The sequence below is a fragment of the Salmo salar genome, chromosome 16 (genome assembly GCF_965601325.2).
Source record: "Salmo salar chromosome 16, fSalSal1, whole genome shotgun sequence".
In the NCBI taxonomy this organism is placed as follows: domain Eukaryota; kingdom Metazoa; phylum Chordata; class Actinopteri; order Salmoniformes; family Salmonidae; genus Salmo; species Salmo salar.
This window is the reverse complement of record NC_138306.1, coordinates 36,006,513-36,027,567: the sequence shown is the minus strand read 5'-3', so window position 1 is coordinate 36,027,567 and position 21,055 is coordinate 36,006,513. Positions and strand designations below refer to the sequence as shown.

Sequence of the window (21,055 nt, the reverse complement as noted above, 5' to 3'; positions counted from 1 at the left end):
ACACGACCCAGTCATACATTTTTTGTTGTTGTTGCATAGTTGCTATGCAAAAGTACTGGTCTTCCGTTCTAAACTAAATGGTTGCTATGCAGGCTGGATAATAATATTATTGTCACTTGCTAGCTATCTAGCTGGTCAACTCCAGCTAACTCAGTCACGTCAAACATGGAATGACAGTACACTAGCTGCATGTTTGTTTGAGCTTTTTTTCTATTGGCATTTACTTGGATATGCCCATATTTATGACTTTGATGTGTGATTTTGCCTGGCTCAGAAAAAGTTGTCTAGGCTTGTCTGGGCACCGTTCACTCTCCATATATGGTACAGAGATGGAAATTCAAAAGTGAAACATTGTTTCCGAGGTCGAACGGCAGACAGCGAGTCTGATATTAACTTCCGCTGTACCAAACTAAAAGCTAGACTGGAAGCAAGGGGAAATAATGTGCGAGTTGAGATAAATACAAAATATTATTCGGACAGCAACATGAACATGATATTATTATAGAGGTGCATTGATCATTTTCAGATGGAACCGTCAGCAGGCATAGAGTTCCTGTGATGGCAAATACAGCTTGGAACGCTGCTAGTCCAATTAGCATCCGGGATCCAAACAACCATTTTTATCATTCAAAATACATGTGCTGAAGTAATTTTAAGGATTTTTTTTCAAATTTTCTAAAAATGCCAACGTTTGACACTGGAAATATGATAGATAATGACAATCTTGCAATTTAAATGTGGCCTATTTAGACACGTACTAACAGTGTTGACATCAAATTTCATGCATTTACACCAAACAGCGTCGTATTTTGATATTGTACTAAATATAGTACAATGACGTGAATAGCTTAATAGTAATGGTTCATTAGTAAATAATATACATTAAAATTATCAACAGATTAAACAAACTGTAGTCGACATCTCTCAAATTATCAGCGGAGTGCGGTGCAGCGCTACTGCTCTAAAATAAACTCGCTCTCCTGCTTCTCAACAAGCACAGCAGATGGTTTAGATCTTTTCAGCCTATCACTGTAACCAGGAGGGATGCTTTCACTTAAGAGATAGAGTTTAAGAGAAACATTTCCACCAGTGACCATTATATATATTTACAACAATTTGCCGATGTATAGACAGTCAAAGATCTTCCTATAACTACTTTATCATAGGCCAATAATTTGATTTCACCAAAAAGCTGAAACCTTTCAATGCAGCTGTGTCGCCAAATACTCTTGCGTCCAAGGGGAATTTGCATAGATATGCGTACTTCCGGATCTTTTTATTACTGCTATGCCTATAACGCAAATTAACTTTACTTCCTTATACACATAGAATTGAGGAACTGACCATTTCGCGGCTGGGTTAGGACTGTTTGAAAGACTGCATAATTTTTTATAATCTCAAGCCTAAAAAACATGAATTAATTTATACAAGAGGCTATTTTACAGCTATAACATTGACTGTTTCATTTATTGGGTAAGTCTTAAAACTTTTCCGTTTTTTTGTGGGTGTGCAAATGTAGAGCAAAGTGAGAGCAGAGTGACTATGGGGAAATCCGCTTTTAGTTTCAAGTGGAGCGTTGATGGTGATGGATCTTCTGCGCCCGTAATGGTCTGTGGCAGGGGTCTTGTGGGGTGTGATTGTGTGAACCTTCCTAATATAATTTTTTAGACTAGACAGAACACCTGTTGTGCATCCAAATGTCGATCTAATTTTCCCCAATCCATTAGAATATGCATTTTCAAAGAAACCGTTATGTTATAGACCCTACATTCATTTTAACACTTGGAGTAACTGTCCAGCAAACTGTATCTATTTTCATGATAATTAAACTGTGGATAGCAAACACCAATAACCTAAAAAAGTGGAGATTTGAATCTATTATGTGTCTAATGTAACCAGGGTTACTTTACATCATGTTTTGACATACCTGTATTGCATTGTCTCTCATATGGTACATCAAGACCTGGGGAGTGCCACAGTGTTGGTTGGTTTCACATTTGGCTTACGCTACACTGGATACCTCTTTTACAGAAGGAAGTAGTGAACCATCAGTTATGCTTATAATTTATGTGTGTGTTGTTGACTATGTTCTTGTGGTGTATCAGGAAACTAGTTTGTGTAAATTGTGTGGATAGCCCTTTAAGGGGACGGCACCAGTTGAGAGCAAAGTTTTCCTCAGGAAAGATATTGAAATAGTTCTGGGTTAATACTTCACTTCTCTCTCTGGGTCCATCCATCCAGTGCGCCTGCTGCTCATTTGCAATGTAAATAATGAGTGCTACATGGAATCAGGTCTGACACACTCATATAATATTACCCCTCAGTATTCCGGCACAAAGTTTGCTTCCATTTGTACACAACCACCATACCATGAAGCCTAAAAACGTAGAGGTGCAAATAACTTTCCCTCCCTCACACTAAGAGACCGCCGGGTTAACAGAAAAAAGAAAAAGGTTGGTTGTTTAATGTTGTCGTTTGGAAAGTAGAACACATAGCTGCTAGAGCTGTTGCTCTTGGTTGAAGTGTACAGTGCATTCGGAAAGTATTCAGTCCCCTTCCTTTTTTCCACATTTTGTTACATTACAGCCTTATTCTAAAATGGATTTAAAAATAAATAAATCCTCATCAATCTACACACAATACACCATAATGACAAAGCGAAAACAGGTTTTTTGAAATTTTTACAAATGTATTAAAAAGATGAAACAGAAATACCTTATTTACATGAGACTCAAAATTGAGCTCAGGTGCATCCTGTTTCCATTGATCATCCTTGAGATGTTTCTACAACTTGATTGGAGTCTATCTGTGGTACATTCAATTGATTGGACATTATTTAGAAAGGCACACACTTGTCTATATAAGGTCCCACAGTTGAAAGTGCATGTCAGAGCAAAAACCAAGCCATGAGGTCAAAGGAATTGTCCGTAGAGCTCAGCGAAAGGATTGTGTTGAGGCACAGATCTGGGGAAGGGTACCAAAATATTTCTACAGCATTGAAGGTCAACAAGAACACACTGGCCTCCATCATTCTTAAATGGAGAAGTTTGGAACCACCAGACTCGTCCTAGAGCTGGCCGCCCGGCCAAACTGAGCAATCGGGAAGGAAAGGGCCTTGGTCAGGGAGGTAACCAAGAATCCAACGGTCACTCTGACAGAGCTCCAGAGTTCCTCTGTGGAGATGGGAGAACCTTCCAGAAGGACAACCATCTCTGCAGCACTCCACCAATCAGGCCTTTATGGTAGAGTGGCCAGACAGAAGCCACCCCTCAGTAAAAGGCACATGGCAGCCTGCTTGGAGTTTGCCAAAAGGCACCGAAAGGACTCTCAGATCATGAGAAACAAGATTCTCTCATCTGATGAAACAAAGATTGAACTCTTTGGCCTGAATGCCAAGCGTCACGTCTGGAGGAAACCTGGCACAGTCCTTACAGCGAAGCATGGTGGTGGCAGCGTCATACTGTGGGGATGTTTTTCAGCGGCAGGGACTGGGAGACTAGTCAGGATCGAGTGAAAGATTAGCAGAGTACAGAGAGATCCTTGAAGAAAACCTCCTCCAGAGCGCTCAGGACCTCAGACTGGGGCCAAGGTTCACCTTCCAACAGGACAACGACCCTAAGCATACAGCCAAGACAATGCAGGAGTGGCTTCGGGATAAGTCTCTGAATGTCCTTGAGAGGCGAGAGACCTGAAAATAGCTGTGCAGCGACACTCCCCATCCAACCTGACAGAGCTTGAGAGGCTCTGCAGAGAAGAATGGGAGAACTCCCCAAATACAGGTTTGCCAAGCTTGTGCGTCATACCCAAGAAGGCTTGAGGTTGTAATTGCTGCCAAAGGTGCTTCAATAAAGTACTGAGTAAAGGGTCTGAATACTTATGTAAATGTGATATTTCCGTTTTTTTATACATGTGCAAAAATGTAAAAAAATGTTTTTACTTTGTCATTATGGGATATTGTGTCTAGATTTGATGAGGGAGAAAACGATTTAATACATTTTAGAATATGGCTGTAACGTAACAGCATTTTGAAAAAAGTAAAGGGGTCTTGAGTACTTTCTGAATGCACTGTAGGTGTATTTATTAAACCTCTACAGGTTTAATCAATGCATTTTTTTCTTTGAAACGCATGTTTTCTTCTTTGTATTATCTTTTACCAGATCTAATGTGTTATATTCTCCTATATTCATTTCACATTTCCACAAACTTCAAAGGGTTTCCTTTCAAATGGTATCAATAATATGCATGTCCTTGCTTCAGGTCCTAAGCTACGGTCAGTTAGATTTGGGTATGTAATTTTAGGTGAAAATTGAAAGGCACAAGAGGCAGTGCTGTATCATGAATACAGTCACAGGTAACACAGTTGGGTCATTCCTACATGTGCTTTTCTGATAGTATTCTATCAGAAAAAGGACATGTTTAACTTTCAGAAAAACATATTAGTCAAGCTGAGGCAATTATATATATTTTTTAATGTACATATTCCAACCTGTTAGGTGCATAATCCTAACAGGTCGGAACCTAACAGGGTGGAAATTTGGAGCCTAAATTAGCCAGAGCTCTGTGAGTGAGAAAGATTGAGCTAGCAAAATGGTGAACACTTGAACAGGATTTTAACTTCTCTGTAAAACATATTTTAACAAATTGAAATGTGGTTCATTTTCTCTATAATTTAGCCTAACAGGGTGGACATTTATGAGTGAGACATACAGACTGACAACATGAAACATGGAAAAATAGATACAATGGAGTGTTTATACAATTAACTAAAATATAAACGCAACATGTAAAGCATTGGTTTCATGAGCTGAAATAAATGATCCCAGAAATGTTTCATTACAAACAAAAAGCTTACTTCTCTCAAATTGTGTGCACAAATTTGTTTACATCCCTGTTAGCATTCCGCCTTTGCCAAAATAACATGACAGGTGTGGCATATCAAGAAGCTGATTAAACAGCATGATCATTACACAGGTGCACCTTGTAATGGGTACAATAAAAAGCTACTCTAAAATGTGCAGTTTTGTCACACAACACAATGCCACTGGTTTTGAGGGAGTGGGAAATTGGCATGCTGACTGCAGGAATGTCCACCAGATCTGTTGCCAGAGAATTGAATGTTCATATCTCTACCATAAGCCGCCTCCAACATAATTTTAAAGAATTTTGCAGTATGTCCAACTGACCTCACAACCGCAGACCACATGTATGGCGTGGTGTGGGCGAGCGGTTTGCTGATGTCAACATTGTGACCAGAGTGCCCCATGGTGGCGGTGGGGTTATGGTATGGGCAGGCATAAGCTACTGACAACGAACACAATTGTGTTTTATCGATGGCAATTTGAATGCACAGAGATACTGTAACGAGTCCCATTGACTTGCCATTGTCGTGCCTTTTTTTTAAAGATATCTGTGACCAACAGATGCATATCTTTATTTCCAGATGTGAAATCCATAGATTAGGACCTAATTTATTTATTTCAATTGACTGATTTCTCTAACTGTAAGTCAGTAAAGTCTTGTTGCATGTTGCGTTTATATTTTTGCTTGGTTTTTACAGTTGAACCATTGTTTTCCAACCAAAGAAATGATGACATTTCCTGAATGTGGTGTCATTTTAGAAAGGGGTGGTTTTCTTAAATGGAGAATTACAACAAACTAACAGGATGGAAGGTGATATCAGGGACACACAGAAAATCTTAAATTAAATAACAATAAATACGATAATCATAAAAACAACGTTATGATGAGAGAGAATTTAGCTAGGACTATAAAATAATGAATAAAGGTGATTTTAAGCCTTATATTTGCCATGGAAGTTGATGAATAACAACCGGGGACATAGCAATAATGCCTACATTCACAGATTTTTTTCTTCTACAAAATGCATTGAATTCCCTTTCAAGATCAATATATTTATGCTTTTAGGGTAAATGACACCTTATCGTATATTTAAAGCCGTTTGGAATCCACATTTTACACAAAATAAGAAGTGATATTTCCTGGGGACAGATAAGGCACTGTACAGTTGGAATGACCCAGTCAACCCATTTACCTGTGACTGTATTCATGATACAGCATTGCCTCTGCGTGCCTTATTGCTTTTTTATACAAAGATTGGGTCTAATCCTGGATGCTATCTCTGCAGTTGAAAACCAAATGCTAGTCTAAAGGAAATGGGAGATAATGTCTAGATGCTTTTTATAGTGGAGATGAAGTTTATAAATTGCCTGGCTGGGCTGATGAGACAGTGGATTGTGCAGTGAGATGGAACAGTTTAAATAGGCATTTCAACATCATAGCTTTAGCCGGTGGTAACTTGTGGAATAGACACCTGCTGGATTGCGATTTTAAGATTTGTATAAACCTTGCTGTCTGTCTCTCAGACATTTGCAACATTGTTTCAATATTGAAATTTGATCTCCACTGTCCCATAGAAATGAATGTGTCGGGACGAGACAGACAGCTTTTCTCAGCCAGTCGAAATCATGAATCAGCTGGCATTATTTTATGGATATATACAAAGAAATGTCAATAGAAAACAGGTAAAACTAAACGAAATGCAGCTAGTTTGCAGTCTTTCCAGCTTCCTTTTGAAGTGATTGAGTTAGCTGTGTTGTTGGCTCGCTCCTCTGAACAATAGTGTCAATGACGAGAGAGCACATTTTTAATGCAAGGTGAAATCGTACATCATTAGCTCATTGTTATGGATGTATCCAAATAAATGTCACTAGAAAACAGCTTAAACACATGCAAATGCAGCTATTTTGCTTCCGGCTGCACTGTTTCACGTGACTGTAAGTTAGCCGTAGTTGGCTAGCAAGCGAGCAAGGGATAAGAACGTTGCCAGCCAGTTGGGCAATGGAACATTTAGAGAGAACGACTGGGTCGCGTCAATAGATACAAAATTATTTTTATGAAAATATGTCAATGATTATTTGAATATGTTGGTAACCCTTTGTTTAAAAGCCCTCAAAGCTGGTGTTTGGAGGATATATATCGACTTTGACTCGGGCCTATCAACCCTTTGTGCCAATATATCCTCCAAACACCGGTTTGTCTGGCATTATCACTTAAATACAGTGGTGAAAAAATACTTTAAAGTACTGAAGTCGTTTTTTGGGGTATCTGTACTTCACTATTTATATTTTTGACTACTTTTACTTCACTACATTCCTAAAGAAAATTATGTACTTTTTACTCCATACATTTTCCCTGACACCCAAAAGTACTAGTTACAATTTGAATGCTTAGCAGTACAGGAAAAAGGTGAAATTTACACACTTATCAAGAGAACGTCCCTGGTCATCCCTACTGCCTCTGATCTGGTGTACTCACTAAACTTAAATGCTTCCTTTGTGAATTATGTTGGAGTGTTGGAGTGTTCCCTTGGCTGTCAACAAAAGTTATAAACAAGGAAATTGTGCCGTCAGGTTTGCTAAATATAAGGAATTTGATATATAGCTTTTACTTTGTACTTTTACTTAAGTATGACAATTGAGTGTTTTTTCCACCACTACACTTAAGTACTTCTGATACTTTTAGACCTTTACTCAAGTAGTATTTTACTGGGTTACTTTCACTTTTACTTGAGTCATTTTATATTAAGGTATCTTTACTTTTACTCAAGTATGACAATTGAGTACTTTTTCCACCTCTGCTTAAATAGAACTGTTACCAACATATTAAAATAACAATGAATTACATATTTTCATTAAAACGTTATTTTGATAAGTCAATTAATACAATGTCATTTTTCACCAGAAGAAAGGCTATAGTCCGGACAAAAATCTGGTTGTTAGTTATTTTGGTCATGTTGCTAAAGGACCCAACCCAGTCATTAATTATTTTTGGTTAGTTGCTATGTGAAAGGACTGGTCGTCAGCTCTTAACAAAAGGGTTGCTTTCCAGGCTGGAAAGTTTTCTTGTCACTTGCTAGGTAGCAAGCCAACTTCAGCTAACTCCGTGACGTCAAACATTGAACCTGGCATTACAGTACACTAGGTGCATTTTCGTTTGTTTGAGCTTTTTTCCATTGGCATTTACTTGTATATGTCCATGATAATGACGTTGATGCGGGATTTCGACTGGCTCGGAAAAAGTTGTCTCGTCTGGGCACAGTTTACTTTATGTATGGTAGTACTAGAGATTGAAATTCAAAAGTGAAACATTGTTTCCGAGGTCGAACAGACAGTCAGCAAGGTTTATATTAACCCCCGCTGTACCAAAGTAAATGCTAGGCTGGAAGCAAAGGGAAACAATTTGAGATTAGATAAATAAATATATGAGATAAATATAAGACATGATTCGGACACCAACTTGAACATGATATTCTTAAGGAGGCACAGTGATCATTTTCAGATAGAAACGTTAGCAGGCATCGTGTGTCTGTTTCCCACCAATACAGCATGGCTTGGAACACTGCTCGACCAATCAGCATCCACAATCCAAACAACCAGTTTTATAATTGAAAAATAAATAAGCTAATATACAATGCAAAGTAGAGTTCTTATAAGTTACAGATCTGTTATCAAGCAAATAAAACAAAACATGTTTCCATGTTAGGAATGTCTATGTTTATAACAAGTCATCAATGCAAATGAACATAATATACTGCCACTGTACGCTATGCACCTCCTGAAATATTTAACGTGGTCAAATAAAAGCAGGCCTGTAGTTGCTTCCTCGTCCTTTGTTTGACATAATGAAACCATGAATCCTGAAACAACTTTATGGAGAGGCTATGAGGTAGGGGTTTAATGAGTCACTGAACAAAACCGTGGACATAGTGAACCATTGCATCCCTACTATAAGTAGAGTATGGGCCCATTCCACAGGGCCAGAAATGGCGGGGCCGGGGCGAAGCCAGCAGGGAGAACTGACGGAGTACAAGAAGAGTCTGATCAAGAGGGACCTGGAGATGGGTATCGTCATGACCGTGTTCCGCCAGAAGGTAGAGCGCCTTACTGTGCAGGTCATCATGGAGACCAGGCAGGTGGCCTGGACCCGAACAGCAGACAAGAATGATGGTGTCTGTGAGTAACCCTGAATCTAAGTCTAACTCGAATCCCAACCCTAACCCCAAAACAATGAGAAGAGAACGGCTGTGAGTACATTAAGAGATGTGGTGTGTGGATAGGGATGTGTGTGAGGGAAAGTGTAAAAGCTGTTGACTATGTGAGAGAGTGAGTAACAATGATGAGTACGGTTTCAGTGGATCTGTCTGAGATACGGGAGATTCGCCCAGGGAGGAACTCAAAAGACTTTGAGAGGTTCAGAGATGGCAGGGACAAACATGATGAGAATACCTGCTTCACCATCTTCTATGGGTCCCAATTTGTTCTTAACACCATAAGCCTTGGCGGTAAGTGTGTGTGGGAGGGTGCAGAGTATGTCCACTTTTCTGTGTTTATTTGATGCCATACAACCACATTTTGTTGATGATAGCCTATTGATTAAATATGGATGGTTTATCGTAGGTTATATTGGATAATATAGCTTGTAATAGACTGTGTTGATTGACAGCTGACACAGTGGATGACGCGGATAAATGGCTGACAGGCCTGGAGTTACTGAGACAGGAGACACTGGTGGCCCCCACACCAGACATCATAGAGAGGTGAACACACACACACACACACACACACACACACACACACACACACACACACACACACACACACACACACACACACACACACACACACACACACACACACACACACACACACACCCGTGAAAAGACCACAAACCTAAACCCATATACTGTACACACACATTATATGGATGATAATTGACAATTACTGACCATATTGTTTGTTGTTTCCAGCTGGTTGAGGAAACAGATGTATTCTATCAATCAGACTAAAAAGAACCGGTAAGAACAGTTTCAATCCTCAAAAATTTATTTAATCCTCTACTTAATTATACCACTTTTTGTGCCAAATTCCCATTCTGCCCCTTTAGTAATTTCCACAATTCAATCCATTGTTCTTTTAATTTGTTCTCCTCAGTATCACCTTGAAGGAGGTGAAGTCTCTTCTGCCACAGCTCAACTACAAGGTCCCCAGCACACGTTCCCTGAAGGAAAAGTTCTCGGTACTCATCCCCTTTTCATCCCTCTTCACACCCTCATCCTCACTGCTGCCAAAGCTTTAATGAGTTGTAGAACCAAGGAGCTGAAGTTTCCCTCCCTCCTTGGCCAGATAAAAACTTGGGCAGTAGAATTAATTCTATTCATTAGTTATTTTAGATGATAATAAGTGGTCTTGGGCACTCAAGTGATTTCTCAATTGTAATAGAATTGAAGTATGTATGTAATAAAATAAATTGTAGTATTCTGAACGAAGGGCGCTTGAGGCGTCACTAGAGACCCGGGTTTGATCCCAGGCTGTGTCACAGCCGACCATGACCGGGAGACCCATGAGGCGGCTCACAATTGGCCCAGTGTCGTCCGGGTTAGGGGAGGGTTTGGCGGCCAGGATTTCCTTGTCCCATCATGCTCTAGCGACTCCTTGTGGTGGGCCGGGCGCCTGCAAGCTGACATCAACACATTGGTGCAGCTTCCTTCCGGGTTAAGTGAGCAGTGTGTCAAGAAGCAGTGCGGCTTGGCAGGGTCGTATTTCGGAGGACGCATGGCTCTTGATCTTCGCCTTTCTCGAGTCTGTAGGGGAGTTGCAGTCATGGGACAAGACTGTAACTACCAATTGGATATCACGAATTTGGGGAGAAAAAGGGGGTAAACAAATAACAAATATAAAAAAAGTGTTCTGAACCAAACATTGTCCATCTACCTCTTTTGTTCCAGGAAATTGGAGCAAGGAAAGATGTCTTGAACTTTGAGCAGTTTCATAAATTCTACAATATTCTAATGTTTGATCAGAAAGATGTGAGTCATAATTTTACTGCACTACTACACTCTCTAAGTAGAAAATGCTCAACAGACACCATAAATTACTGATAATTTCACTTCTCTTACAGTATGTATTGATATGTCTGTTCACATCGGAAGTGTTAGCTAGCATATCACATTTTGCATGTTAAATATGATTAGACAGACTTTGTGCTGTCAACCAGTGTGTGTGTGTGTGTGTGACTGTGTATTGACTTGTAACTGGTGTGTGGATATGTTTCATCAGATTCTCGAGGAGTTCAAAAGGGAGTCATGTGCTTTCATCATGGGGTGGGTCTTTCTCTTTCATTGAAAGATGTAGTTCAACAATCACAAATAATAATTTACTCAGCTTTATTATACCGGTAAACTTGAGTCTTGTTGACGGTATGTTTTTCCCTACTGTAGTAGTACAGATAAACCTGATGCCTCTGCAGTTCTTCTCCATGATTTCCAACGATTTCTTCTGTACCAGCAGAAGGTAAGATCAAGATATCTATCAATTATGAAATTGGTAAAACTGGGTCTGTTTCCGTCAGTGTTTAACCTGCTACCTGTTATCATTACCTTTATTGTAATTTTTTATCTCTATTTTCCTCACTCTCAACGTTTCTCTTTCTCAGGAGTCATGGGCCAATGACCTGAACCAGGTTCGAGAGCTGATGACCACCTTTATAGATGACACCATGAGGAAGACCAACGATCCAGAGTTCACCGTCAGCGAGGTGGGACACAGTGTTTGATGTGTGTGTGAATGGGGAGTGGAGAACGACGTGTTATGTTTGTCACAGCGGTCTCTCTCTTCTCTCACTTTAGTTCCTCAGTTTCCTCTTCTCTAAGGAGAACTCGATTTGGGATGAGAAATACTCAGAGATGTGCAACCTGGATATGAACAACCCATTGTCCCACTACTGGATCAATTCCTCACACAACACGTCAGTACCGCCACATAACACAAAAATACAACACAACACTATGAAATGAACACTACTTAACTTTTTTAAATAAAATATATTGATGCAATGCGTTTTAAAAAAGGGTCAAGGTGCTGCTTTTTAGACCGATTTGCCTCATGATTTGTCAACTCCCGTACAATTTCTCTGTCCTTCAAATCCGAGTGCTGCTGCAGGCTCTTTGCACGTCTTGACCAATCAGATTTGCGGAAATCGCAGGTCGCGCTGGCAGTGCGCAACGCACAATGCTCTAAGCGGAATCTCCAATTTCCTCCTGTATTTATTAAGCAACCGTGATAGCAGATCACTCCCAATAGACACGAGCAAAAGCTCTTACATAAATGCAGCAGCATATAGAGCTAAACATTAGCGATATGACTTGCTGTATTGCATGAAAACGAGACTATTTTTCAGTCTGATCAACTGCAGGTTACTAACAACAGCAGCTGAATAGTCTAGCCTATGTGCTCTGTCGCTCTGGCCAGGGTAAACAAAGAGGAAAGGTGTATTAGTAGCCCATTTGTTTGTCAGAATATTTGTATGGGATAAAATGTGGTTTATATTCAAACTTGGGCTGACTAGGCTACCTAGACTTTGTCAAACCAAAACTGGAATTAATCAATAGGCTTAAACACAATAGCTGACATAGACTGTGAGTACATGTTTTATTAGGCCTACAATTGCATAGGGCAGGACTACACGATGCAAACCTGCATAACGCAAGCTCAGCCCTGTTTGTTTTATTGTGCAATCATGTTGCTTTCTCTGTGTCTGTGTATAGGAAACACCTCTAGTCCTTAAAGTAAAATTAATATGAACAAGTACAAGGTTGAGGTAATTTGACAGGATTTTCATCCTCACCAAGACCAGGAGTTTTTCCATAATTAAAAAAAAAACATGTGACTTGATTATAAAAACTGTTTTCCTATCATAGCCCATATTAAACCTTTTTACAACATATTAATCACATCATACTGTATAAGGTCTGGAGTTTTACCTGGTTAGTTTACCAGAGCAGAAAAAGCTACAGGCCCCAGAATGTTTTTTCACCAGACCATTCTGGGATCTGTGGTGCCACCTTTGAATAGGCTATGACTCATATTATAATAAACACACAAATGCTCTTTATGATTTGTTTGCATGTTGTATTTCTTGTTATGATGTTGTTATGTGTTTCCATCAGGTACTTGACTGGAGACCAGCTGCGGAGCGAGTCGTCCACCGAGGCCTACATTCGCTGCCTGCGTCTGGGATGCCGCTGTGTTGAGTGTTAGTTGTACACCTTAAACCTCACTAAAACAGTCCCTGACATATTTTACTTTGCCCTCGTTACATTATCCATTTACTTCTATAGTTGGGAAGGATTATTTTGTGTTGTGTGGCCCTGTAGTGGACTGCTGGGAAGGGCCAGGTGAGCCCATCATATACCATGGCTGGACCAGGACCACCAAGATCAAGTTTGAGGACGTGGTGAAGGCCATCAATGACCATGCCTTTGTCACATCTGAGTGAGTCTGAATCTATCTGAGAAAACTCACCCAAACGAATAAACATACCCACACCTGAGGTGCTTTACAACTGAGGACTGTAAATGTTTCTAGAACATTCTGCCTGTGTTGACTCAGCATTGTGGTGCTGTTGTTGTCAGATACCCTGTGGTTCTCTCCATCGAGGAGCACTGTCCCATAGAGCAACAGAGGCAGATGGCTCGTATCTTCAGAGAGGTATTCCAGGACAAGCTGCTGATGGAGCCTGTGGAGCTGATGGCTGAACAGCTGCCCTCCCCCACACAGCTCAAGGGCAAGATCATCCTCAAGGTGAGGGCCAGCCCAGAGGATACAATGGGGATGGTGGTATGAGATCATCCTCAAGGTGAGGGCCAGCCCAGAGGATACAATGGGGATGGTGGTATGAGATCATCCTCAAGGTGAGGGCCAGCCCAGAGGATACAATGGGGGTGGTGGTATGAGATCATCCTCAAGGTGAGGGCCAGCCCAGAGGGTACCATGGGGGTGGTGGTATGAGATCATCCTCAAGGTGAGGGCCAGCCCAGAGGGTACCATGGGGGTGGTGGTATGAGATCATCCTCAAGGTGAGGGCCAGCCCAGAGGGTACCATGGGGGTGGTGGTATGAGATCATCCTCAAGGTGAGGGCCAGCCCAGAGGATACAATGGGGATGGTGGTGGGAGGGAATAATGTGAAGAACTGGGTCAGGGCAAAACGGTTTCCGATGTAGTATGTGGTACAGCATGTTACAGTAAAGTGATTCATCAACATGATGTGATGGGCTATACAGATGACAGTCAGTTATTACCTGCGTGGTGGGTCTGTGGTGGTCCAACACCCCTCCTCTCCTCTCCCCTACAGCACAAGAAACTGAGTGTGGAGGGAGGCATCGGCGGAAAGGACTTCCGGAAGGGAGAGAAGCAAGGAGACCTGCATATCTGGGATCCAGTGGACCAGGTAACTTAGAGACCACCTGTCCTGTTAACATGATATGTTTCCAAGCTAGTTCCTTAGAAGTCTGTAGGCCTATTTGGTTCAGGAAGTGTGTTGTATATTATTGTATTTGTTTCATAGTCATAGCATTGTTAGTGTATATTTTGTTGTTGTGATGGTGTCCGTTGTCAACTATTCTGACATTGTGCCTGTTTGTCCGCCTGTAGCGATGGAACAAGCACTACTGTGTGATTTCAGATGACAAGCTCTATTACGCAGAGGAGGAGGAGGAGGATGAGCTCAGGAAGGTAAACAACAGAGAATAGTTCATTTCTAATTGTAGGAAACAAATGATCATTGTCACGGTATTTAATTATTACATAATTATGACTGTTTTTTACCGCCCTGCCTCCCTCCCTGCCTGCCTCCCTCCCCCTCCCTCTATGCTGTAGTCCCCAGAGCTCCACACGTCTGAGCCTTGGTTCCATGGGAGGATGAGTGAAGGGAGGCAGACAGCAGAGAGGCTGCTTCAGGAGTTCTGTGCTGAGTCGGGAGGCAGGGATGGCACCTTCCTGGTCCGAGAAAGTGACACCTTTGTGACAGACTTCACCCTCTCGTTCTGGTGCGCCAGCTTGTCTGCAGTTCTACTGCCAGTACGTGTCCTGTGTTTAATACTCTGCTGTGCTGATGCCTGTTTTCCATGTGTTATACTGTAGGCGCAGTGGGAGGGTCCAGCACTGTCGTATCCGCTCTGGCTCAGAGGGAGGACATACTTTCTACTTCCTGACTGATAACCTGCACTTCCCCAGTGTGTACTCACTGATCCAGCACTATCGCGACATGCCCCTCCGCTGCCACGACTTTGACCTGCGCCTCACTGAGGCTGTGCCTCGACCCAACCCACACCTACTGGAAGGGTGAGTTACATAGGGTCATCTGACATAGAGTATGTCTGAATTTAAACATGCACACAGGTACACAAGAATGCACACACTTACACGTAGATTCTCTCTCTGTGTGTTGTGGTGGTCAGGTGGTTCTATAGTAACCTGAGCAGAGGGGAGGCAGAGGACTATCTGTTGAGAATCCCCCGGGATGGAGCCTTCCTCATCAGACAGAGAGAGGAGAGCGACTCCTACGCTATCACCTTCAGAGGTGATGGCAAGGTGAAGCACTGTCGGATCCAGAAGGATGGCTCTATGTACGTGCTGGGAACTACCACTGAGTTCGAGAGCCTTGTGGAGCTGGTCAACTACTTCCGTAAGAAGCCTCTGTATCGCAAGATCAAACTACGCTACCCTGTCACACTGGAACTGGTCAGCCGCTTCAGCACGGTAAGAGAGAGGGACTGGAGAGACTGGAGGCAGAAAAGAGAGGATGGGAGAGAGATATAATGGGGATGAGAGGAGGGCAGAGGGAGGGTGAAAGGGAGAAAGGGGGGCAGAGACTAGACTGCTGGGGGAGGAAAGGCTAAGTAGAGTATGTTTTCTGATAAGTGTTTTCAATGGTTTGTCTGTGTAGGAGACAGACTGCGCCTCACTGTATGATATTAAGATGTATGTGGAGCCAAATGAAATCGAGCCGTCACTGGTATGTTCACATATTATGTTAACTTGTTTCCCTTCATTGAAATTATGTTTAGAGATTTTCTCAGGCAATGTCAATGTAGTGTGTGTATCTCTGTTTGTATGTGTATTAATGTATGTACCTGTTGATGTACTGTATGTTTAACCCCATCAGCCGAAGAGTACAGTTAAAGCTCTGTACGACTACAGACCCATGAGAACTGATGAACTGAACTTCTGCAAGGGGGCTCTGATCCACAGCGTGTCCAAAGACAGCGATGGATGGTGAGGCCTCAGAACACAGACACACCCGATCTGATCCCAGGTCAGATTAGGAACATACTAACCTCTCTCTGCTGCTCCCTATAGGTGGAAAGGGGACTATGGGGGAAAGCTGCAGCTATTTTTCCCTGCCAACTATGTTGAGGAAGTGTCCAACAATATCAAAGCTGAGTCACAGGATCAGGTAGGAGGAGTGATCAGTATTTTGCATGGTGTTACTGTATTACTTGTGTGGGGTCAGTCTGTCAATGACTTTGTGCATTTGTGCTGTATATTTCTTGTGGTAAGAGTGCATTTTTAGAGATCTACAGTGTACACATTTGTCTCACAGGTCATGGAGGACAATCCTCTGGGGGATATGTGTAAAGGAGTTGTTGACATTTCCAAGTGTAACGTTGGTGAGTACAGTCATTCTGTTACATCTGTTTTACATGCTGTCCAAACACAGATAATCTATATGAGAAACATGCTATCTTCACATGATTAGCACACTACATACCAAACCCCCAGTCCTTCCACACAGCACGTGCTCATTAGACCAACTGCTCTTAAAACATGCCTCATATCAACAGTACACACAACTACACATAATTCCAAATGGATCGTTTTAGACCGCGACACCGTACACAGGCTTAATATACAATTGACGGTACATAACATGTAGACACAGTCTAGTCCTGTACCCAAACACAACACTGTATTATATGTACAGTACATTACCCATAATAAATATTTTACTTTCTCTTCCCCATGCTCCCTCCATCCCACTCTCTTCTCAGTGAGATCGGCAAAGAATGGGAAGTCCCATGTCATGACACTTCAGATGAGTGATTATGACAGTAAGATTCATTTTGACTTTGCGGCAGAGTCACTGGAAGACCTGTTTGAGTGGTACCAGGTGGCCTGGGACATCACCCAGAGAGAGATCACCAAGCAGCACAACAAGCAGTTAGAGGCTAGTATCATGATATAATTCCATTTATAAACTGGGTGGTTCGAGCCCTGAATGCTGATTGGCTGACAGCCGTGGTATATCAGACCGTATACCACGGGTATGACAAAACATTTATTTTTACTGCTCTAATTACGTTGGTAACAAGTTTACAATAGCAATAAGGCACATCGGGGTTTGTGGTATATGGCCAATATACCACGGCTAAGGGCTGTGTCCAGGCACTCCGCGATACGTCGTGCATAAGAACAGCCCTTAACTATGGTATATTGGCCATATACCACACCCCCTCGTGCCTTATTTCTTAAATAACCCAACGGCATCTATACGTAAGAGGCTAGTATGATATCTTTATATCTACCATTCCAAAGCTGTATAGCCCAGCGTATATTGTGATGTCATGCTGAGAGGAAGCTGTTACACAGCCAGGCGTCTTTAGTGATGTCATACTGATAAATCAAATCAAATTGTATTTTTCACATGCGCCGAATACAACAGGTGTAGACCTTACCGTGAAATGCTTACTTACAAGCCCTTAACCAACAATGCAGTTTTCAGAAAATAGAGTTAAGAAATTATTTACTAAATAAAATAACAATAATGAGGCTATATACAGGGGGTACCGGTACCGAGTCAATGTGCGGGGTACAGATTAGGGACAGGAAGCTGTCTTCAGTGATGTCATGCTGACAGGAAGCTGTCTTCAGTGATGTCATGCTGACAGGAAGCTGCTGTGTGTTTTCTGTCCTCCAGATCAAGCAGCAGGAGGAGGTGGAGAAGAGTGAAGAGGTTGCCATGGAGATGTCTGACCTGGTGGTGTATTGCCAGCCTCGCAGCAAGGAGAAGGACCGCTTTGGTACGATCCCCAGCCCTACCACCCTTACCACCCACCCAAGGCATTCATCCTGTGACATGCACTGCAATACACATTAGAGATTTCAAATGTGTGTTTTCAAATTAAATTCAATCCACCCTTTACTCACACTCATATTATTACTACCAGAATATGTCACCCTCCACCACAGTCAGATGTGGTAGACTCTCTCCTCTCAGTATTGTTCTGATCAAACTTAGTCTGCTCATTACCAATCATGCCCCCACAGTGAACTACTGCTACAAAGAGATCCGCTCCTTTGTGGAGAACAAGATCCCGGCCAAGAACAAAACTCCAGACTTCCTGAAGTACAACCGCAAGTCCCTGAGCCGCATCTACCCCAAGGGCCAACGTGTAGACTCATCAAACTACGACCCTTACCCTCTGTGGGCCTGTGGCTGCCACATGGTGGCGCTCAACTTCCAGACTGCAGGTGGGTTTGATGAGCATGTGTTAAAGATGGAGGGGGAATGAAAATCTGTCCATGTGCCCAGTGGTGTAAAGTACTTAAGTAAAACTACTTTAAAGTACTACTTAAGTAGTTTTTTGGGGTATCAGTACTTTACTTTACTATTTATATTTTTGACTACTTTTACTTTTACTTCACTACATTCCTTAAGAAAATAATGTACTTTTTACTCCATACATTTTCCCTGATACCCAAAAGTACTTGTTACATTTTGAATGCTTAGCAGTACAGAAAATGGTCCAGTTTACACACTTATCATCCCTACTGCCTCTGATCTGGTGGACTCACTAAACACAAATGCTTCATTTGTAAATAATGTCTGAGTGTTGGAGTACGCACCGACCTATCCGTAATTTTTTTTAAATAAGAAAATTGAATTGTGCCCACTGGTTTGCTTAATATAAGGAATTTGAAATGATTCATACTTTTACTTTTGATACTTAAGAGGTTTTTAAGTATATTTAAAACCAAATACTTTTACTCAAGTAGTATTTTACTGGGTGGCTTTCACTTTTCACTCCTTTCCTATTAAGCTATCTTTACTTTTACTCAAGTTTAACAATTCAGTACTTTTTCCACCATTGCATGTGCCCTTGGTAGAGCAAGACACTTAACATTTTAGGACAACTTAGTAGTATGTGCATAAATTTTTATACTTATTAAGTACTGATCCCACATGAGAATTGAATCCACAACCCAGGTGTTGCAAGAACCATGCTTTACCAACTGAGCTACACTAATTTGCGCAGGGACTCTACTACTGTGGCTGATCTTGTCAAGCAACACATTTCACTGCACCTATCCAGTGTATGTGACAACAAAAAAATGTGCTCACAGAGATTAGGAAAGTGCTTGCTCGGTGTCGAAGTAATGCTCATGTTTGTTTATGTCCCCAGATAAGTTCACTCAACTCAACAGTGCCCTCTTCAGCCTTAATGGACGTACAGGCTACGTGCTACAGCCAGAGATGATGCGCTCAGACTGCTATGATCCACATCTGGAGAAGAGGAAAGTCAAGTTCACCCTTACTGTCAGGGTATGGCTCTGCTCATTGTCCAAATGTATTTATTTACACTAACATTTCCTTGCTAATCTTTCATATGGTAAACTGGTTACTGTTGAGCACTGAGTTTTTTGTGCTGCCCCCTGTAGGTGATTGCTGCCAGACACCTGCCTAAGCCAGGCCGTAGCATTGCTAGCCCTTTTGTAGAGACGGAGCTGTGTGGACACACAGAAGATAACAAGTTTAAGACCGTCGTCTATCGTAAGGAGTGGGAGTGGATAGAATTACATTCTTCCCACAATACCGTCCAGCTAATTAAAGAAACTCAGCTTGTGTGTGTTGTTTTAAAGATGAAAGGATGTTGGTAATGGGGCTTATATTTGTTCAGGTGACAACGGGCTGAACCCGGTGTGGAAGGCTCCTCCAGAGCCGGTGACGTTCCCAGTCCATGAGCCAGAGCTCACCTTCCTGCGCTTTGTGGTGAATGAGGAGGATATGTTCTCAGACCCTAACTTCCTGGCTCAGGCTACCTTCCCCGTGAAGGGCATCCGCTCAGGTAGGACACACAACCACTAATATGTGGTGCATGAATCCATAAGCCCCTCATTTACACACTTCTACACTGTTTCATCTTAGGGTACCGTTCTGTTCCTCTGAAAAATGGCTTCAATGAGAGCATAGAGCTGGCGTCTTTACTGGTCTACATCGATGTGCAGCAGGTGGAGGTGAGACACACTGCATGTTGACAGCCTTTGGTGTTAGTGGTGGTGTTTGTGCATCTGGATGGTGAGCCTGTGTCTGTCTGCCAATCAGAAAGCAGAGGAGGAGCTGTACTCGTCGTCCAACCAACTGCGGAGGCGGCAGGCTGAGATAAACAACGAGATCTTCCTGTACGACACCCATTCCAGCCTGCAGCGTTCCGCCCCCCCACAGCTCCGTGACGACCTCATGAGAGAGTTCAGCACCAATGAGACACAGTTACAGAAGATCCAAGATACCTGCAAACAGAAGTAAGGCTGAGTTGTGCTCTATTCAAATCAACGTTTATTGGTTGCGTACACAGATTTGCAGATGTTATCACAGGTGCAGCAAAATGCTTATACGAAAATAATAAAAATTGTGAACAGAAATGTCATGATGATACATTCATTTTATCTTATCTGGTCCTAGGATAAAGGAAAAGAAAATCAACAACAGTAAATTTTATTCCTGAGGGCAGCTCATCCCGAGGCTGCGTGGTTGCGTCCCAAACTTCAGTCTTACAAAGACAAGGCTAACAGAGAGAAAATGTGTGATGTGTTTAACATTTGCATAATTTGGGGTGTTAATGAATAGGTTATTAAGATGAACAGTGAAAGGTGCACTTAGCAGCATCATACTGATAATGTATTCTTCAAAAACTTCAGAGAAATTAAGTCATGTTACCAGTGTATTGTTTGTTTCTTTTTTGTTCTCAACAAATGCATTCTTTAAGTACTGATATATTGTAGACATACAGGGCTATTTGCAGGTGAAACGGTTGCTTTGATAATCCTTCTGTTTATATTTTCTTTTATGGTTCCTCTGCGTAATTTCAGTCAATAAAATATTACCTCTTCTGCTGACTATCTTCGCTTCATTTGATCAGAT

The 21,055-nt window shown here is 41.8% G+C and overlaps 1 protein-coding gene across 1 annotated transcript; it reads left to right on the top strand.

Moving 5' to 3' along the window:
• The first annotated feature begins 1,200 nt into the window (after positions 1–1,200).
• On the top strand, positions 1,201–21,030 carry plcg2 (phospholipase C, gamma 2). The gene is made up of 32 exons (XM_014148957.3): positions 1,201–1,473; positions 8,835–9,032; positions 9,212–9,361; positions 9,523–9,616; positions 9,827–9,874; positions 10,011–10,095; positions 10,805–10,885; positions 11,136–11,179; positions 11,297–11,369; positions 11,512–11,613; positions 11,705–11,823; positions 13,025–13,110; positions 13,232–13,349; positions 13,490–13,658; positions 14,210–14,305; positions 14,509–14,589; positions 14,734–14,903; positions 14,998–15,198; positions 15,315–15,615; positions 15,803–15,871; positions 16,022–16,131; positions 16,216–16,312; positions 16,460–16,526; positions 16,908–17,083; positions 17,834–17,936; positions 18,184–18,387; positions 19,320–19,459; positions 19,576–19,687; positions 19,815–19,982; positions 20,063–20,151; positions 20,240–20,436; positions 20,597–21,030. The coding sequence occupies exons 2-32, from the start codon at positions 8,843–8,845 to the stop codon at positions 20,637–20,639; spliced, it is 3,783 nt and encodes a 1,260-aa protein (XP_014004432.1). The 5' UTR covers positions 1,201–1,473; positions 8,835–8,842; the 3' UTR covers positions 20,640–21,030.
• The last annotated feature ends 25 nt before the right edge of the window (positions 21,031–21,055 follow it).